The 13,808-nt window shown below is 32.8% G+C and overlaps 2 protein-coding genes across 2 annotated transcripts; both read left to right on the plus strand.

The window, feature by feature from the left end:
* Positions 1 to 347: 347 nt before the first annotated feature.
* On the plus strand, positions 348 to 3,110 carry LOC129319243 (cation/H(+) antiporter 19). Its single transcript, XM_054964244.1, has 3 exons — positions 348 to 592; positions 689 to 1,690; positions 1,818 to 3,110. Exons 1-3 carry the CDS (start codon positions 398 to 400, stop codon positions 3,060 to 3,062), a joined length of 2,442 nt encoding a protein of 813 aa, XP_054820219.1. The 5' UTR covers positions 348 to 397; the 3' UTR covers positions 3,063 to 3,110.
* A 5,665-nt stretch (positions 3,111 to 8,775) lies between these two features.
* LOC129319786 (protein FATTY ACID EXPORT 2, chloroplastic-like) lies at positions 8,776 to 10,154 on the plus strand. The gene is given in 4 exon segments (XM_054964849.1): positions 8,776 to 8,830; positions 9,288 to 9,422; positions 10,025 to 10,084; positions 10,087 to 10,154. Coding segments are annotated over 4 exon segments (318 nt in total).
* The last annotated feature ends 3,654 nt before the right edge of the window (positions 10,155 to 13,808 follow it).

Raw genomic sequence — 13,808 nt, forward strand, 5'->3', positions numbered from 1 at the left:
TGTGCAAGGAAGGCATGAAATAATGAGATGATTAAAAAGGGCAAAAAAAAGAAAAAGAAAATAGCTGCATAAAGTAAGGGTAAGAGAAAAAGAAAAGGGGTGAGGTGGAGGATATAGATGCAAGTGTAAGAAAGGGAAGCAGGAAGAAGAAGGGAGCAAAAGCTATAAAAAGAAAGGAAAGAGGAGCGCATGCCCTCCTCTAATTTGTAACGTTCAGTCCATACGACTCCTATTCTTAGCATAATCCAGGCTCTTTTGCTATCCACCACTGTTTCTCTTTTCAATCCTTTTCTATATACCTCTCCCTTCTTGCAACCCCCATTCTTCCCCTCATCCTCATACTCTGATCTCACTCCAAACCTCTAAGCCCCATTATTCTCTCACCCACCATTTACCCATGGCTAGTCCTACTCCTCCTAACTGCCCCGCCCCCATGAAGGCCACCTCTAATGGCGCCTTTCAAAAGGAAAACCCCCTCGACTATGCTCTTCCCCTCCTCATCCTCCAAATATGTCTCGTTGTTGCCTTTACTCGCTTCCTTGCCTTCCTTTTACGTCCCCTCCACCAGCCTCGTGTCATTGCTGAAATCATTGTAAGCCTCTTCTCTCTTCTATTCTTTCTATTACACATGCTTTATTTATACATATACATGTGTGTGTGTGTGTGTGTGTGTGTGTGTTTGCTGTAGGGAGGAATCATATTGGGACCTTCTGCAATTGGTCGAAGCCACTCCTTCCTCCATACCGTTTTCCCTAAGAAAAGCTCCACGGTTCTCGAGACCCTTGCCAATGTCGGTCTTTTATTCTTCTTGTTTCTTGTGGGTTTAGAGCTCGACATGCGTTCTATAAGACGAACAGGTCACAAGGCCCTAGGCATTGCCATTGCTGGCATATCCGTCCCTTTCATTCTTGGCATAGGTACCTCCTTTGTTCTTCGTGCTACCATCTCCAAGGGCGTCGAGCCCACTGCCTTCCTTGTCTTCATGGGAGTTGCTCTCTCCATCACCGCCTTCCCTGTTCTAGCCCGTATCCTGGCAGAGCTCAAACTCCTCACCACAGATGTTGGACGCATTGCCATGGCTGCCGCCGCCGTCAATGATGTTGCCGCTTGGATTCTCCTTGCTCTCGCAATCGCCCTCTCTGGCTCCCATACTTCTCCCCTCATTTCTTTATGGGTTTTATTGTGTGGTGCCACTTTTATCCTTTTTTGTGTCTTTGCAATCAAACCTGTTCTCTTGATTATGGCTAAGCATTCTCATGAGGGCGAGCCCGTGAAAGAGCTTTACATATGTATCACTTTGATGATTGTCTTAGCCTCTAGTTTTGCCACTGATACTATTGGCATTCATGCCCTGTTTGGGGCGTTTGTGATTGGCATCATCATGCCCAAAGATGGTCCTTTTGCTGGGGTCTTAATCGAGAGGCTTGAGGACATCATCTCTAGCCTTTTTCTACCACTCTATTTTGTCTCTAGTGGGTTGAAGACAAATGTGGCAACCATAAGTGGAGGAACTTCATGGGGCTTATTATTTTTAGTCATATTCACTGCTTGCTTTGGAAAGATTGTTGGTACGATTGTTGTGGCCCTTATTTGTAGAATGCCTTTCCGAGAAGCCCTTGCACTTGGTTTTCTTATGAACACCAAAGGCTTAGTAGAGCTCATTGTTCTCAACATTGGCAAGGATCGCAAGGTACTTACAACTTGTTCTCTTGATTTAACAATGCATATGTGTCTTGTTAATTAGTCTATCACCATTCATGGAATTGTGTCTCATACTAATGAATGAACTTACTGAGCATGTGTTTCTTCAAGTATAGGTACTAAATGACCAAACATTTGCCATATGTGTATTAATGGCATTGTTTACCACCTTTATTACAACGCCAATAGTGATGGCCGTTTACAAGCCAGCTCGTAAGGGAGCACCTTACAAGCACAAAACAATTCAACGTAAGGATCAAGATACAGAGTTACGAGTACTTGCTTGCTTCCATAGCACACACAATATTCCTACTCTCATTAACCTAATAGAGTCATCTCGTGGAACTCGAAAACGAGGGAAGCTTTGCATATATGCGATGCACTTGATGGAGCTTTCGGAGCGATCTTCAGCCATCACAATGGTCCATAAGGCTCGCAATAACGGCCTTCCTTTTTGGAATAAGATACAAGAGGATAGAGACCAGATGGTGATTCCATTTGAAGCCTATGGGCAGTTAAGCAGCGTGAATGTTCGTCCCATGACTGCCATCTCTGCACTTAGCACCATCCACGAGGACATATGCACTAGCGCTCACCACAAGCGAGCAGCCATGATTATCCTTCCTTTTCACAAGCACCAGCGAGCAGACGGGTCCATGGAGTCACTCGGACATTCAATCCGCCTAGTGAACCAAAATGTGCTCACGCATGCTCCCTGCTCAGTAGGAATTTTGGTGGATCGAGGCCTTGGAGGGACGAGCCAAGTTCAAGCCAGTGATGTATCCTATAAAGTAATATTACCTTTCTTTGGAGGGCGAGATGACCGAGAAGCACTGGCCTACGGGATGAGAATGGCGGAGCACCCAGGAATTTTGCTAACAGTGGTGAAGTTTGTGCCTTTACCAGGGAAGACATTCACATTTGGGGCAAATTTGGTGGCCGTGACGGTAAACAAGGATAAGAAAGTTATAAAAGGGGCAGACATTAGCTCGGATTATGACAAGCAAGAAGACGATCAAGCATGGTCAGAGTTTATGAGTGCTCAAAGCTTAAACCAAGAGTCGATGAGGTGTGAAGAGAGATTAGTAGAAAGTAAAGGGGGAGTGATAACAGCTCTAAAGGAAATGAACAAGAGCAATCTAGTATTGGTGGGTAGAATGCCTCCAGTGGCCCCATTGGTGGAGAATAGTGACTGTAAAGAGTTAGGTCCTATTGGAAGTTACTTGGCATCTTCAGACTTCTCTACCACCTCATCAGTGGTGGTGATTCAACAGTATAATCCTTCCATAGATGTTCATCCCTTAGTGATGGAGGTATCTGATTACCCAGAAGTTCCTGACACGCCAAGATATATTGTGTAAATCTCTTGCATTCCCTATTGCATCAATCGCTTCTTGATATTTCTCCCATGCCTGCCTTGCCTCTACTGCCAATGCCATGGCTAACTCTAGATTGTGGTGGAAGGAGATGTATCTATGCATTAGACCAAACAAAAAATTACATTAATATTTGTTTTTGGTGGAAAAGTGATCTTTTCTTTTTCATCCAAAAAACCAAGTTTTATGTAAGGATGCACATCGAACAAAAGTTATTTAATTATTGTTATCAATCAAGGTCATGACGCTTTTCTTTTAGAATTTCACAATAACAAGCTAATTTTTTTAAACTCCATATAGTTCGTGAAATAAAAAAAAATGCATCTACATGTTAGAAACAAGAAACTGTTTTTTTTTTTAAGAAATTTGGATCTTTTTCATACACTTTTTCAATATATCTTTCCATACTCAATGTCATCCATCCATTTTAATTATTTATTTGGTTTAATAGTGTAAGATTGCTAATTATAACATTAAAATAAGAAAAAATTAATTTTTTAATCCTTCAACTTTTAACTCACTTGTAACTCAATCCCTCAACTATAACTTGCTGCGACTCAGTCCCTCAACTTTTGATTTACCTATAATTTGGTCCTTATTTTTTATTTTTTTTAAAAAAAATTTCTTATCAAATAAGAGGGATAAAAAATGCTCATATATTATTCTAAAATACTCCCTTATTGCTCATTGATGTGAGATATAAGCTAACATGAAAAAAAAAATTAACAAAAGTTTAAGGACTAATTTGTAAGTAATTCAAAAGTTGAGCAACTGAGTTATAGGCGAGTCATAATTGAGAAACTGAGTTACAACAAGTCATAATTGAGGGATTGAGTTATAAGTAAATTAAAAATTAGAGAACTAAAAGATTAATTTTTCCTTAAAATAAATATATTAGTTATTACCATCACTTAAATGCTTTTGAAAATAAGATTATAATATTTCTTTATGCCAGATATTAAATGGATAATATGTTTATTTTAATTTCATAATTAACAATCTTACATTGTTAAACCAAATAAAATAAAATAAAATGAACATATATGATTAAGTATAGAGACAAATATTGAGGGAGGGGATAGAAATGATCCAAATCTGATGCGCCTTTTGTTTTACTTTCTATGAGCGAGCTAAGCCTTCCCCGGCGAGTAAAGATTCCTCATCTTAAGTATTTACAGTCCCCTTTTTTGTGCCTAATTTGATTTGATAATATTTTTCTGCACTTATCTTTCTGTGGATGATTAGTTTATATTGGAATTTCGCCTAAAAAAAGGAGGAACATGAACATTATTATTAAGTCATATTATTAAAAAATTATGAATAATCTTATTCATTTGTCTTGCGTGTGTCGTGTGAAAACACGTCTAGTGTGTGCGCGCAGCTGAAAGGGCATGCATGTTAAACAGTTCAAAAAGGAGCTAATGGTTGCGTAATGGGCCTTTGTTGACTTTTAATTTCCAAGGCCCTACATTTGCAATGCGCATTGGGATTGGCCTTGCGATGATGCTTGTTATCCCATTCAACCAATCAAGTTCCTACCAATAAAAAAGCTAACCAAATTATATGAAAATGTTCAATGGAGAATGACAAATAATCTTTCGAAAATATACAAATGACAATTAGGTATCTGGAAAAAATGCCAGGACTTTACATTAATTTTTGTTGTATGAAATGACTATAATGTTTTCATTTTAAAATAAAAAATTAACTGACTGTGTTTCTCATAGCTTCCTTCCCCATCTTCTTCTTCGCTTCTCAAGGTAATTTGTAGACCCTTACCCTTTGTTTGGATAAGAAGAAGTGTTAAGAAGAAAGAAAATGGAGAAAAAAAACTAGAGCCGGTAAATCGGGCGGGCCGAGCTTATTCGGGCCGGGCTCAATTCGGACCGGGCTTATTCAGATCGGGCTTAAAACATCCTACCCCTTCTAAAAAGCCCATATAGCTAAGCCTGGCCCCAATACCTTCGGGTTTCGGGCTTATTCAGGCTGGCCCAAATACCCGAAACTTTTTAAAAATATTTTTCTGTATTTTCTGAACCAATTTTAATTTTTAAAAAATTCTATTAATTGTAAAATATTATCTTAATTTTAAAAAAATAAAATAAAAAATAATTTATCAACTTTGTATTTAAGTAGCTCTATTATTATTTTGTTGTATTATGTATAATTTATTCATGAATATTTCCTTTACTTGTAAATTAATGTCGTAGTTGTTTAAATATTGCTCTTATCATAGTCATATATAAATATTTTATATACTTTAATTAAATTATATTATTTAATTATGATTAAGCTGATCCTAATTCAATCACAGTTAGACTGCTAATTTAAAATTATTATTTTAATTAGTTCAAAATTTTAAATAACTTTTAGGTAAATTATACTTTTCATTTTTATGAATATAAAAAAATTGCCATCATTATATTATATAAAAAATTATTTAATTATGAGTAAAATATTATTTTTTTTGAAATCATTTTTCTTTAACTTTTTATATTATTTAACTCTTATATAAAAGGGATTCTTACTCTAGTTTACTCTTAATTTTTAACCAAATCTAGCATGGACAATAACCAAGTAATTGTTCAAGAATATTATTCTATTTATTATGTTTATCTAGTAGTAGAATCAGAAATTCGTACATGCCTAAATTTTATTTTTAAAATTATTTTCAATTTTATTTTTACTTTAAAATTAATTCTCTTAATTTATTAAAAATATAAAATTATTTTTTTACATGCAAATGATTTATAGGACTCAAATTTTTTTTTAACAAAAACTGGGTCTTATAATATTAAAATTAATATTAAAATATATTTTAAATATTATTTTGAGATATTTTATTGATTAAAAATAATAAAAAGATGAAATATAACTATTTTGATTTTTTTAAAAAAATAACTACATTAAAACACTTATATATATAGTATTTTGGTATAAAATGATATAAAATTTAAAAAATTAATTAATATTTATCAAATTGTATATATTTTTTTAAAAAATTATTTTTTTATTCGGGTATTCGGGCCAAGCCCGAACCTGATCGGGCTTGGCCCGAATTTCCTCAATAAAAAAATAATATTTTTTCAGGCTTGGTATTAAATTTTTCGGACGGGTTCGGGCTGGCCCGTCGGGCTCGGCCCAAATTACCGGCTCTAAAAAAAACTGAGAAACAAAAAAATCTTATCCCTCCTTCTATTTGGATGAGTAGGAGAAAATAGAGAAAGAAAAAAAAAAGCAAATAGTATAATGATTATGATATCTTTATATCAAAATATGTCACATTTTATGTAATTATTTTTATAAAACCAAATTAACAGGTAAAATTATATTAAAAATTATATTATCATATTATTATATTTTAAAACCAAATAATTTAATAAAAATATATTATTTTTATTTAAAATAGTAAAAGGAGATATTTTATTAAAATTAAATATAAATAATCTATTCAATACAATGGACATCATAGCTTCTAGGTGAAGAAAAAGAAAAATAATAGAGAAAGAGTCTTTGTATAAGAGAGAAAAATTGACAAAATGTAAAGAGGTTAAAAAAAAAAAACACAGAGAGACGAGGAGAGAGAAAGGCACATGCCAAACAACAAATTTCTTTTTAAAATCTCTTAATATATGGAGAAAATTTGAAGAGAAAATGTAGTGGGTTCTACCTTCTATTTTCTTCCCTATTTTTCCTTCCTCATTCAAATAGAAAAAACTTTGTTGTCTTCCCAATTTTTTTCTCACATTTTCTTTTCTCTCACATTTTCTCTCCAAACAAACAAAGCATCAATCACTTTTGAGCCTATAAGTATGGTGCCTCAAGCCCCATTTCACCCCAAAACTTGCTCCACAGTGTCGTCAATCTTCTTCCCCCCTTTGTCGGCGTCGTTTCGTCGCTTGATAATACTCTGGAGTGGAAGGGGTCGTGCTTCAGTGAGAACCGAGCTTGGATATGAATAAACGAGAATTCATTGCAAATGCTTAATTATTTTTGTTTTTCTTTGTATGAGAAAGCCATGAGGCTCATACTGTATCCTAGGTAGTCAAAAGGATGTCCTTCACTCATGGGCTTTCCCTCTATACTCGTATTCTTATTGTAGAACACAAACACAACTTGGAATTCACAGGCTACGCAAAATGCGAATAATAAATAAAGTTCAGTCCCTGCTGGCATAAAGCTTAACCATATAATAGGAGTCTTTAACTTATGCTCGTCTTAATTGCCCCAGCTTCATCCCAATTATATTTAGACAGATCTCGTCTTGGCCTGAAAACAATATTGATGAGACGAAAAGGAGGTTTGGGATGGGATAGAACACGACATTGCCCTTGTCCCGTCCCGTCTTGAATATTATAGATATATATATTTTAAAAATAAACATTAAATATATTAATTATATTAATATTTTTTATTATTCTATCTATCTATTTAATAATTTTATTTATATCGTATTTTTACTTTATTTTTAAAAAAATAATTATCTTAACATATTTCAATTAAAAAAGGAGAATAATGATTTGATATTGTGCCAGCTTATTTATTGTTGTTGCTCTTATAATTTAAAAATTACCTGTAATTACTATCATAATGTGTTATACATTTATAGTTATCATTAATGTAATTTAATAATTAACTTTAAATCATTGTGATTTATGTATTATGTTGTTTTGATTTTAAACTTAATGCATTATAAAATTTAAAATTTTAATGAATGTTATTATTCAAATTTATCTTCCATATTATCCGATTTAATGGGACAGTTGGATGTCTTGATTCCATCACGATTCGTATTGGGTCGTGACAACTTTTGGGACAGGATAGGATACGAAACAAAAATTTAGTCCTGATTTTTTTTAAGATAGGTCCCTTGTTCCGTGCCGTCCCATGAATACTCCTACCATATATCACTTGCTTATTGTTCTCACTGTATTGGCTAAAAATGGGAACTCAGGAAGTGAGGAAGTGAGTATGATGGCTGATGAAGAAGAAGACCAAACCTTGCATTTACGACAGAGGATAATGGAGGGCTTGGTTTACTCCTGCATTTGCAAAACCTTAATCTCCACTATTGCGCACACCCTCTTTTTCCGCTAATCTGGGTAAATGCCAAGTTTCGTCTCGAGAAGCGAAGAATATGGAGAGTCATTGTTGGGAGGGTGAGTGAAAAATGGGAGACCATATTCTTTATTAAATCGGGAGTATTAACACAAATAATTAATGTCAGGAAAATCTCTAAAAAACTTTAAAAAATTATTATGTACTTTGGAGAGATTTTTATTCTCCAATGTTTAGTTGTTCAGGGAAATGATAATGAGTATTTTTTTTTTTTTTTGGGTAAAATATTTAACTGCCTGAAGAAGTACTGGTAGCGAAGGAGCCCCATTTGGGTACTGGCCCAGAACTACCAGTGCTCCTTCTCGCAGTCATCTCCCTCGACTTGAACTGCAATCTCCCATTGACATTACTGGAAGCCTACGTTCTTCCTTTGATCCCTCATCTCCGCTCTTTCAAGGTTTGAATTACTTGAGGGACAGATTGTATAAGACGCACCTTCTTACACAGAACCGATACTTGTCCGCTAGGGCTGCTTCTTCCCCCTCCCAGCCCTCAACTACCACCACGGGTCAAAGGTGATAGTAACGTTAGGGGAAGGGATCATAACGTGGGTAAGAGATAATCAGAGGGAGACACGAAGATGGCTTTGTTAACGTCTCGGAAATTTACTTTAGCGTATGTTGGGCTCCTTGGAGGTAATTCCTAAAACTTCTGCCACTTCATACTCTCACTTTTAAGTATCAATGCTATCTTAGCTCAGGATGCCACAGGAATACGTTTTCCAAGAACCTATATCATGTAATGGCTTTTTCAGTCTTTTGATTATATCTATTCTTTGCTACTGAAAAAATGATCGGGGTATATAAGTTGTCTGTTAAGCATTGTTTGCATATGGCTTTGAGTTCTATTAAAAGCATGTTGGAATGTATGTGATTTTTTTTTTGAAAAAAATAAATTAACGGACTATATTGATACCTTTGTCTGATATGTTAGTATGGTCAATAGTGTCAAATGGCTTTCTTTGCATTTGGTGTAGAGTAATTCGTAGTCAGGCAGATATGCAGGTACTAAGCAACATAGTATTGGTATGGCTATTGAACTAGATTAGACTGATCTGAAAAATAATATTGTTGATGTTCTTTTTCTAGGCAATGGGTGGCGTAATGGGCTATTTGAAAAGCACAAGCCAGAAGTCATTGTTAGCTGGAGGATTATTTGCCTCTCTGCTATATTATTTTTATACAGAACTGCCTGTAAGACCTGTCTTTGCATCATCTGTGGGTCTTGGTAAGTGTTCAGTTTGTGTGGAACGTCTACACTGCACATGCCGTTGATACGTTAGTTAAGATTCCAGTTGAGAATCTATGTTATCTGTTAATAGATTTAAGATTTAATTGCAGTTCCATTAGTGCTTTATGCATTCATAAAACCCTGAAATTGTATAGATGGATTTATTAGTATGCTTTAAAAAAGTATAGGAGATAACTATTTCTTAATCCATGCCTATACATTAAGAATTTCTTGTATGCTTGCTTTGTAGCTTCTTTCATGGCACATTTTCTCATGCACTGTATTGCTTTAATTATGGCTTGTCAGTTGATCATGGTGGCTGGTGGCTGGTGGTAACAACCGCTGTCACAGAGAAATAAGAGTTAAAGCTCTATTTCAACATAGATTAGTGTGACGTATCATATATTTATTTGCTAGTAAATGCCCAACTGTATGAAAATTCTCCTTAAGATTATACAAGCTAGTTACAAATTACCAAGAGTAATCTCCAATAGATAATGTTTTAGTTGATCAATGCTTGTAAGTTCTTCATGTAGTGATAGCTGATGATACAATGCTATCCGAGTATGCGTTCATATCTGAATTTTGCTGATATGCAGGTATCTTTGGAGAACTTCTTGGGGTGATGGCTTCCCGTTTTAAGAGAACAGGGAAAGTGTTTCAGCAGGCATTATGTCGCTTATAATGGCTGGTGGGCACTTGCATGGAATTATGCGCAGCATGCACTAGAAGGAAGGACAGGATATCTTATGAAAGACCTGTATCTGCTCGTAAAATATGCCTCACCACGTGGACGTTCTGTTGTCCGTTTGAGCTTCCTCCGGGCCTTTGATCAAACATATTGCTAGTATTGATATCTCCTTGGGGACGTGTCAAGTCGAACAGTACTTTGGATCACATGGATCTAGATTCTTAAAAAACAGTATAGTATTTATCGTGAAAATATGACACCCTGATTTTTTTTTTAAATAATTAATTCAACCATGGTAAGTGTTTATCATAATAAATAAAAATCAACTAATCCTATATAAAAATATATATTTTAAAATATATATAATTTAAAACACTATCATGGTAGGAAATGATAAAACATAATCTTATAAAAAATTTTATCTTTTAAAATAATTACAATGATAGAAAAAATTAAATTAAATAATTAAGTATTATTATGGTAAATAGAATTTAAACTACTTAAATTGCCCTTTCTGAAATTTGAGATCCCAAACAATTAAAAACAAAATAAGTGTAAAAGGCTTAAAAGATTCCTTTTAAAATTGAGAATATGATGAACACAATAGAATACAAAAATAAAAATAGTTATGTATTTTAAAATTTTATAATCACTGTTAATACATATTTACTCTCATAATTGGGTTACAGTCATCCAATACATTTATATCAATAAATTCAATATAAAAGTATTTAATAATCGGTCTAGATTTGCACAATTCAATACCTCAAATAAGTTTTAACATTTCACATGTCATTGAGTCAAAATCACATTTTTCTAACTATACACTTCCAACAAGTACAAACTATAAACCATAACAAAAATAGATAACTCACTTAATTTTCAAAACAAGCCAAATATATAGCGTAATAATCATGCCATTTCAAACCATCCAAAATAAATTAGATATTAAAGTTACAGTATTTAAAGTGTACCAAAAGCAAAAATAATTTGAAGGGCATGATTACAATATTACATTTATATAATTGTCAACAAATAAAAAGCCTCAGCATTGACAATATAACACATTAAAAATTATAAATTAAAATACTCAAAAGAGACCATGGATCTATGATATTAAGCCTTAAGGACTCCTTCACACATCACTCATGACTCTTCTCCTAAAAATTATTAATTATATAATGAGACTCAAAAGTCTCAATAACCAATGCCAATACATGATAGTGTATACAAAAAAATTAAATATGTGTTTGCTAAGTGGGGAAACAACAATCATATTATTTTAACAAAAATACAAGAAATATTGTAATGCAGTACAAACAATCATTCTTATCTCCCTCCATTAACCTCGAGTCATGGCCCTTACTTAATGCTAAATTACCTGATTAAAGGTAGATTAACTCGAGCCTTTATAAGCTCCTATTGAGCCTCCAACAGAGGCATACCATGTGGTACAAAAACATAATGACAATAAATCTCCTAACATCTCTCACAATAGTCAAACAATTTAAATATTAACAATACATAAATGTATAATGTCACAATTTTTATAATTTTTTCATTTCCAATAATATTATAATATAGCATTCCACTTGACAAAAATATTTAAAAACACATATTTATCATTTCATAATTTTTTTCATAAATATAATAAAATAATTTTCCAACAATAATTCATAAATTTTCTCAATAATCATACAAATAACAGGAGGTAACATTAATAATAAATTAAAATATGGTTACTTTGTGAATTTTTGAATATATTATTTCTTACAATTTATTTTTCATCACAATCTTTACTAACAATATAATCTACACATAATATATTATTTATAAATATTATTTTTAATTAGTAAAACTAATAAAATAACTCTAATAATAAAATTAAAAAATACAACATAATTCCTAATCACATTATTAATACAAGTTTAGAGTTAATACTTTCAAGTAAAATTTTCAATTCCTCTTTTAATCATCAATAAATACTAATAAACTAAAATCATTATTTAAACCAATTTATATTATCAAAAGTTTATTTTTTTTATTTCATAAATTTTTACCTAAAAATACTCAAAAATTACAAATTTAATCTCAAATTTAGAATCATTATTCTATAGTCATAATAATCTGTTTTTCTTTTCAAATAATCATCTAAATATCAAAAAATCATTTATATTTTGATATTTAAAAAAATCTACCCTTAAGAGTCTAATGTTTAATCCATAAGTCTCAAATTTAATTTTCATCAATAAATTTATACTTTAAAATATTTATTATACTACTAACAACTTCAACAATTATTTTTATTCATTATAAATTTATCCCTCTTTCAAACTTTAAATTTTTTACCATTAGAAAATTAAAAACTAAAGGAGTTAAATGATTACAAAAAATATTTAAAATACTTATATAATTTTAAAAATCTTAAAATCAGATTTTTCTCACTTCCACGCCGACGCTCTCCCCCCCTCCCCCGGGGAAATGCGCAAGAGTTGTTTTAAACGGGGTGTGGGTCCCACGGTCATCATCATCATCATCATTTTCATTCTAAATACACCTACACACACAGCCACGGAAATAAATCCGTTAATCACCACCCCCCCCTTTTTTTTATATATTTCCTCTCCCTTTTTTTTAACAACAACAATAATAATGACAATTATGGTTTTTTTTAACCAAAAACAGTGAAAAATCCAAACTCTTATTTAATTGAAAAGTAAACCGGGATCATTATGATCCTTACTATCTTGATATAACGACTCAATGACATTTTTAAGAGGTTCAAAAATAATTTTACACTCAGCATATTGATTCAAATCAGACTTTGCAATTCAATCAGCACACTTGTTGTTTTCCTTGCATGTATAGTTCACCTTGATTTGCCAATCCTCAGCTAGTAGCTTAATGGCGTGCCGTATTTGCCACTGATGACAATTATTCTTATTATTATATTTTTTTTAAGAATCTTAACATAGAATTTTATCCTAAAGTAAATATAATAATCTTCTCCTACTAATTACTTATCTCTAAATATTTTTTAAAATTTTTATTAACTCAAATTAATTATTAAAATTTAAATTAGAATGTTATAGAAAACACTCCTCAAACGATTGTCTGTGACAGAATTACATGCTAATCAAAAGTGGCAGGCAAGAAATGCCTTGTTTACTCAAGTGTTCGTCTCTGTCCTATGAGCTATTGGAAGTTTCGAAGAGATATCAATAAAAAAGGCAAACGCCATAATGTATCTTATTATTTTTACATTCAAATAACAAGAAGAAAGTGCACATTGATCATTTAGGAGTCTGTCATCTAAATTTTGTTAAGGAGATGGGAAAATTACTACCTTTACCTTCCGCCCAAATAGAACTCTTGTGTAGAAGGTATATTTGGCTGAGGTGAAGCCATATGCTAATTGCTTCCTTGTGAGTATGGGTTATTTGATTCTCAGCTCTAGCAGACTGTAGTGATGTAAGAAATGGAAATAAATAATTAATTAGAGCGTGTTATAACTTATGTGTACTTCCATCTCTTTATATTACCCTCTTTCTTGTAGCATTTTAGTACTGGGGAGAATCCAAATTGTAATAGGACGTGCCAGTCATAGCCAGTAACTCAACATAACTTTCCTAATGTGTAACTTAAGGAAGTTTTTTTTATACAACAACTTAAGGAATTGAATCTTTGCCTTG

The sequence above is a fragment of the Prosopis cineraria genome, unplaced genomic scaffold (genome assembly GCF_029017545.1).
Source record: "Prosopis cineraria cultivar Desert tree isolate PC_DT_omini unplaced genomic scaffold, ASM2901754v1 PC9, whole genome shotgun sequence".
In the NCBI taxonomy this organism is placed as follows: Eukaryota; Viridiplantae; Streptophyta; class Magnoliopsida; order Fabales; family Fabaceae; genus Prosopis; species Prosopis cineraria.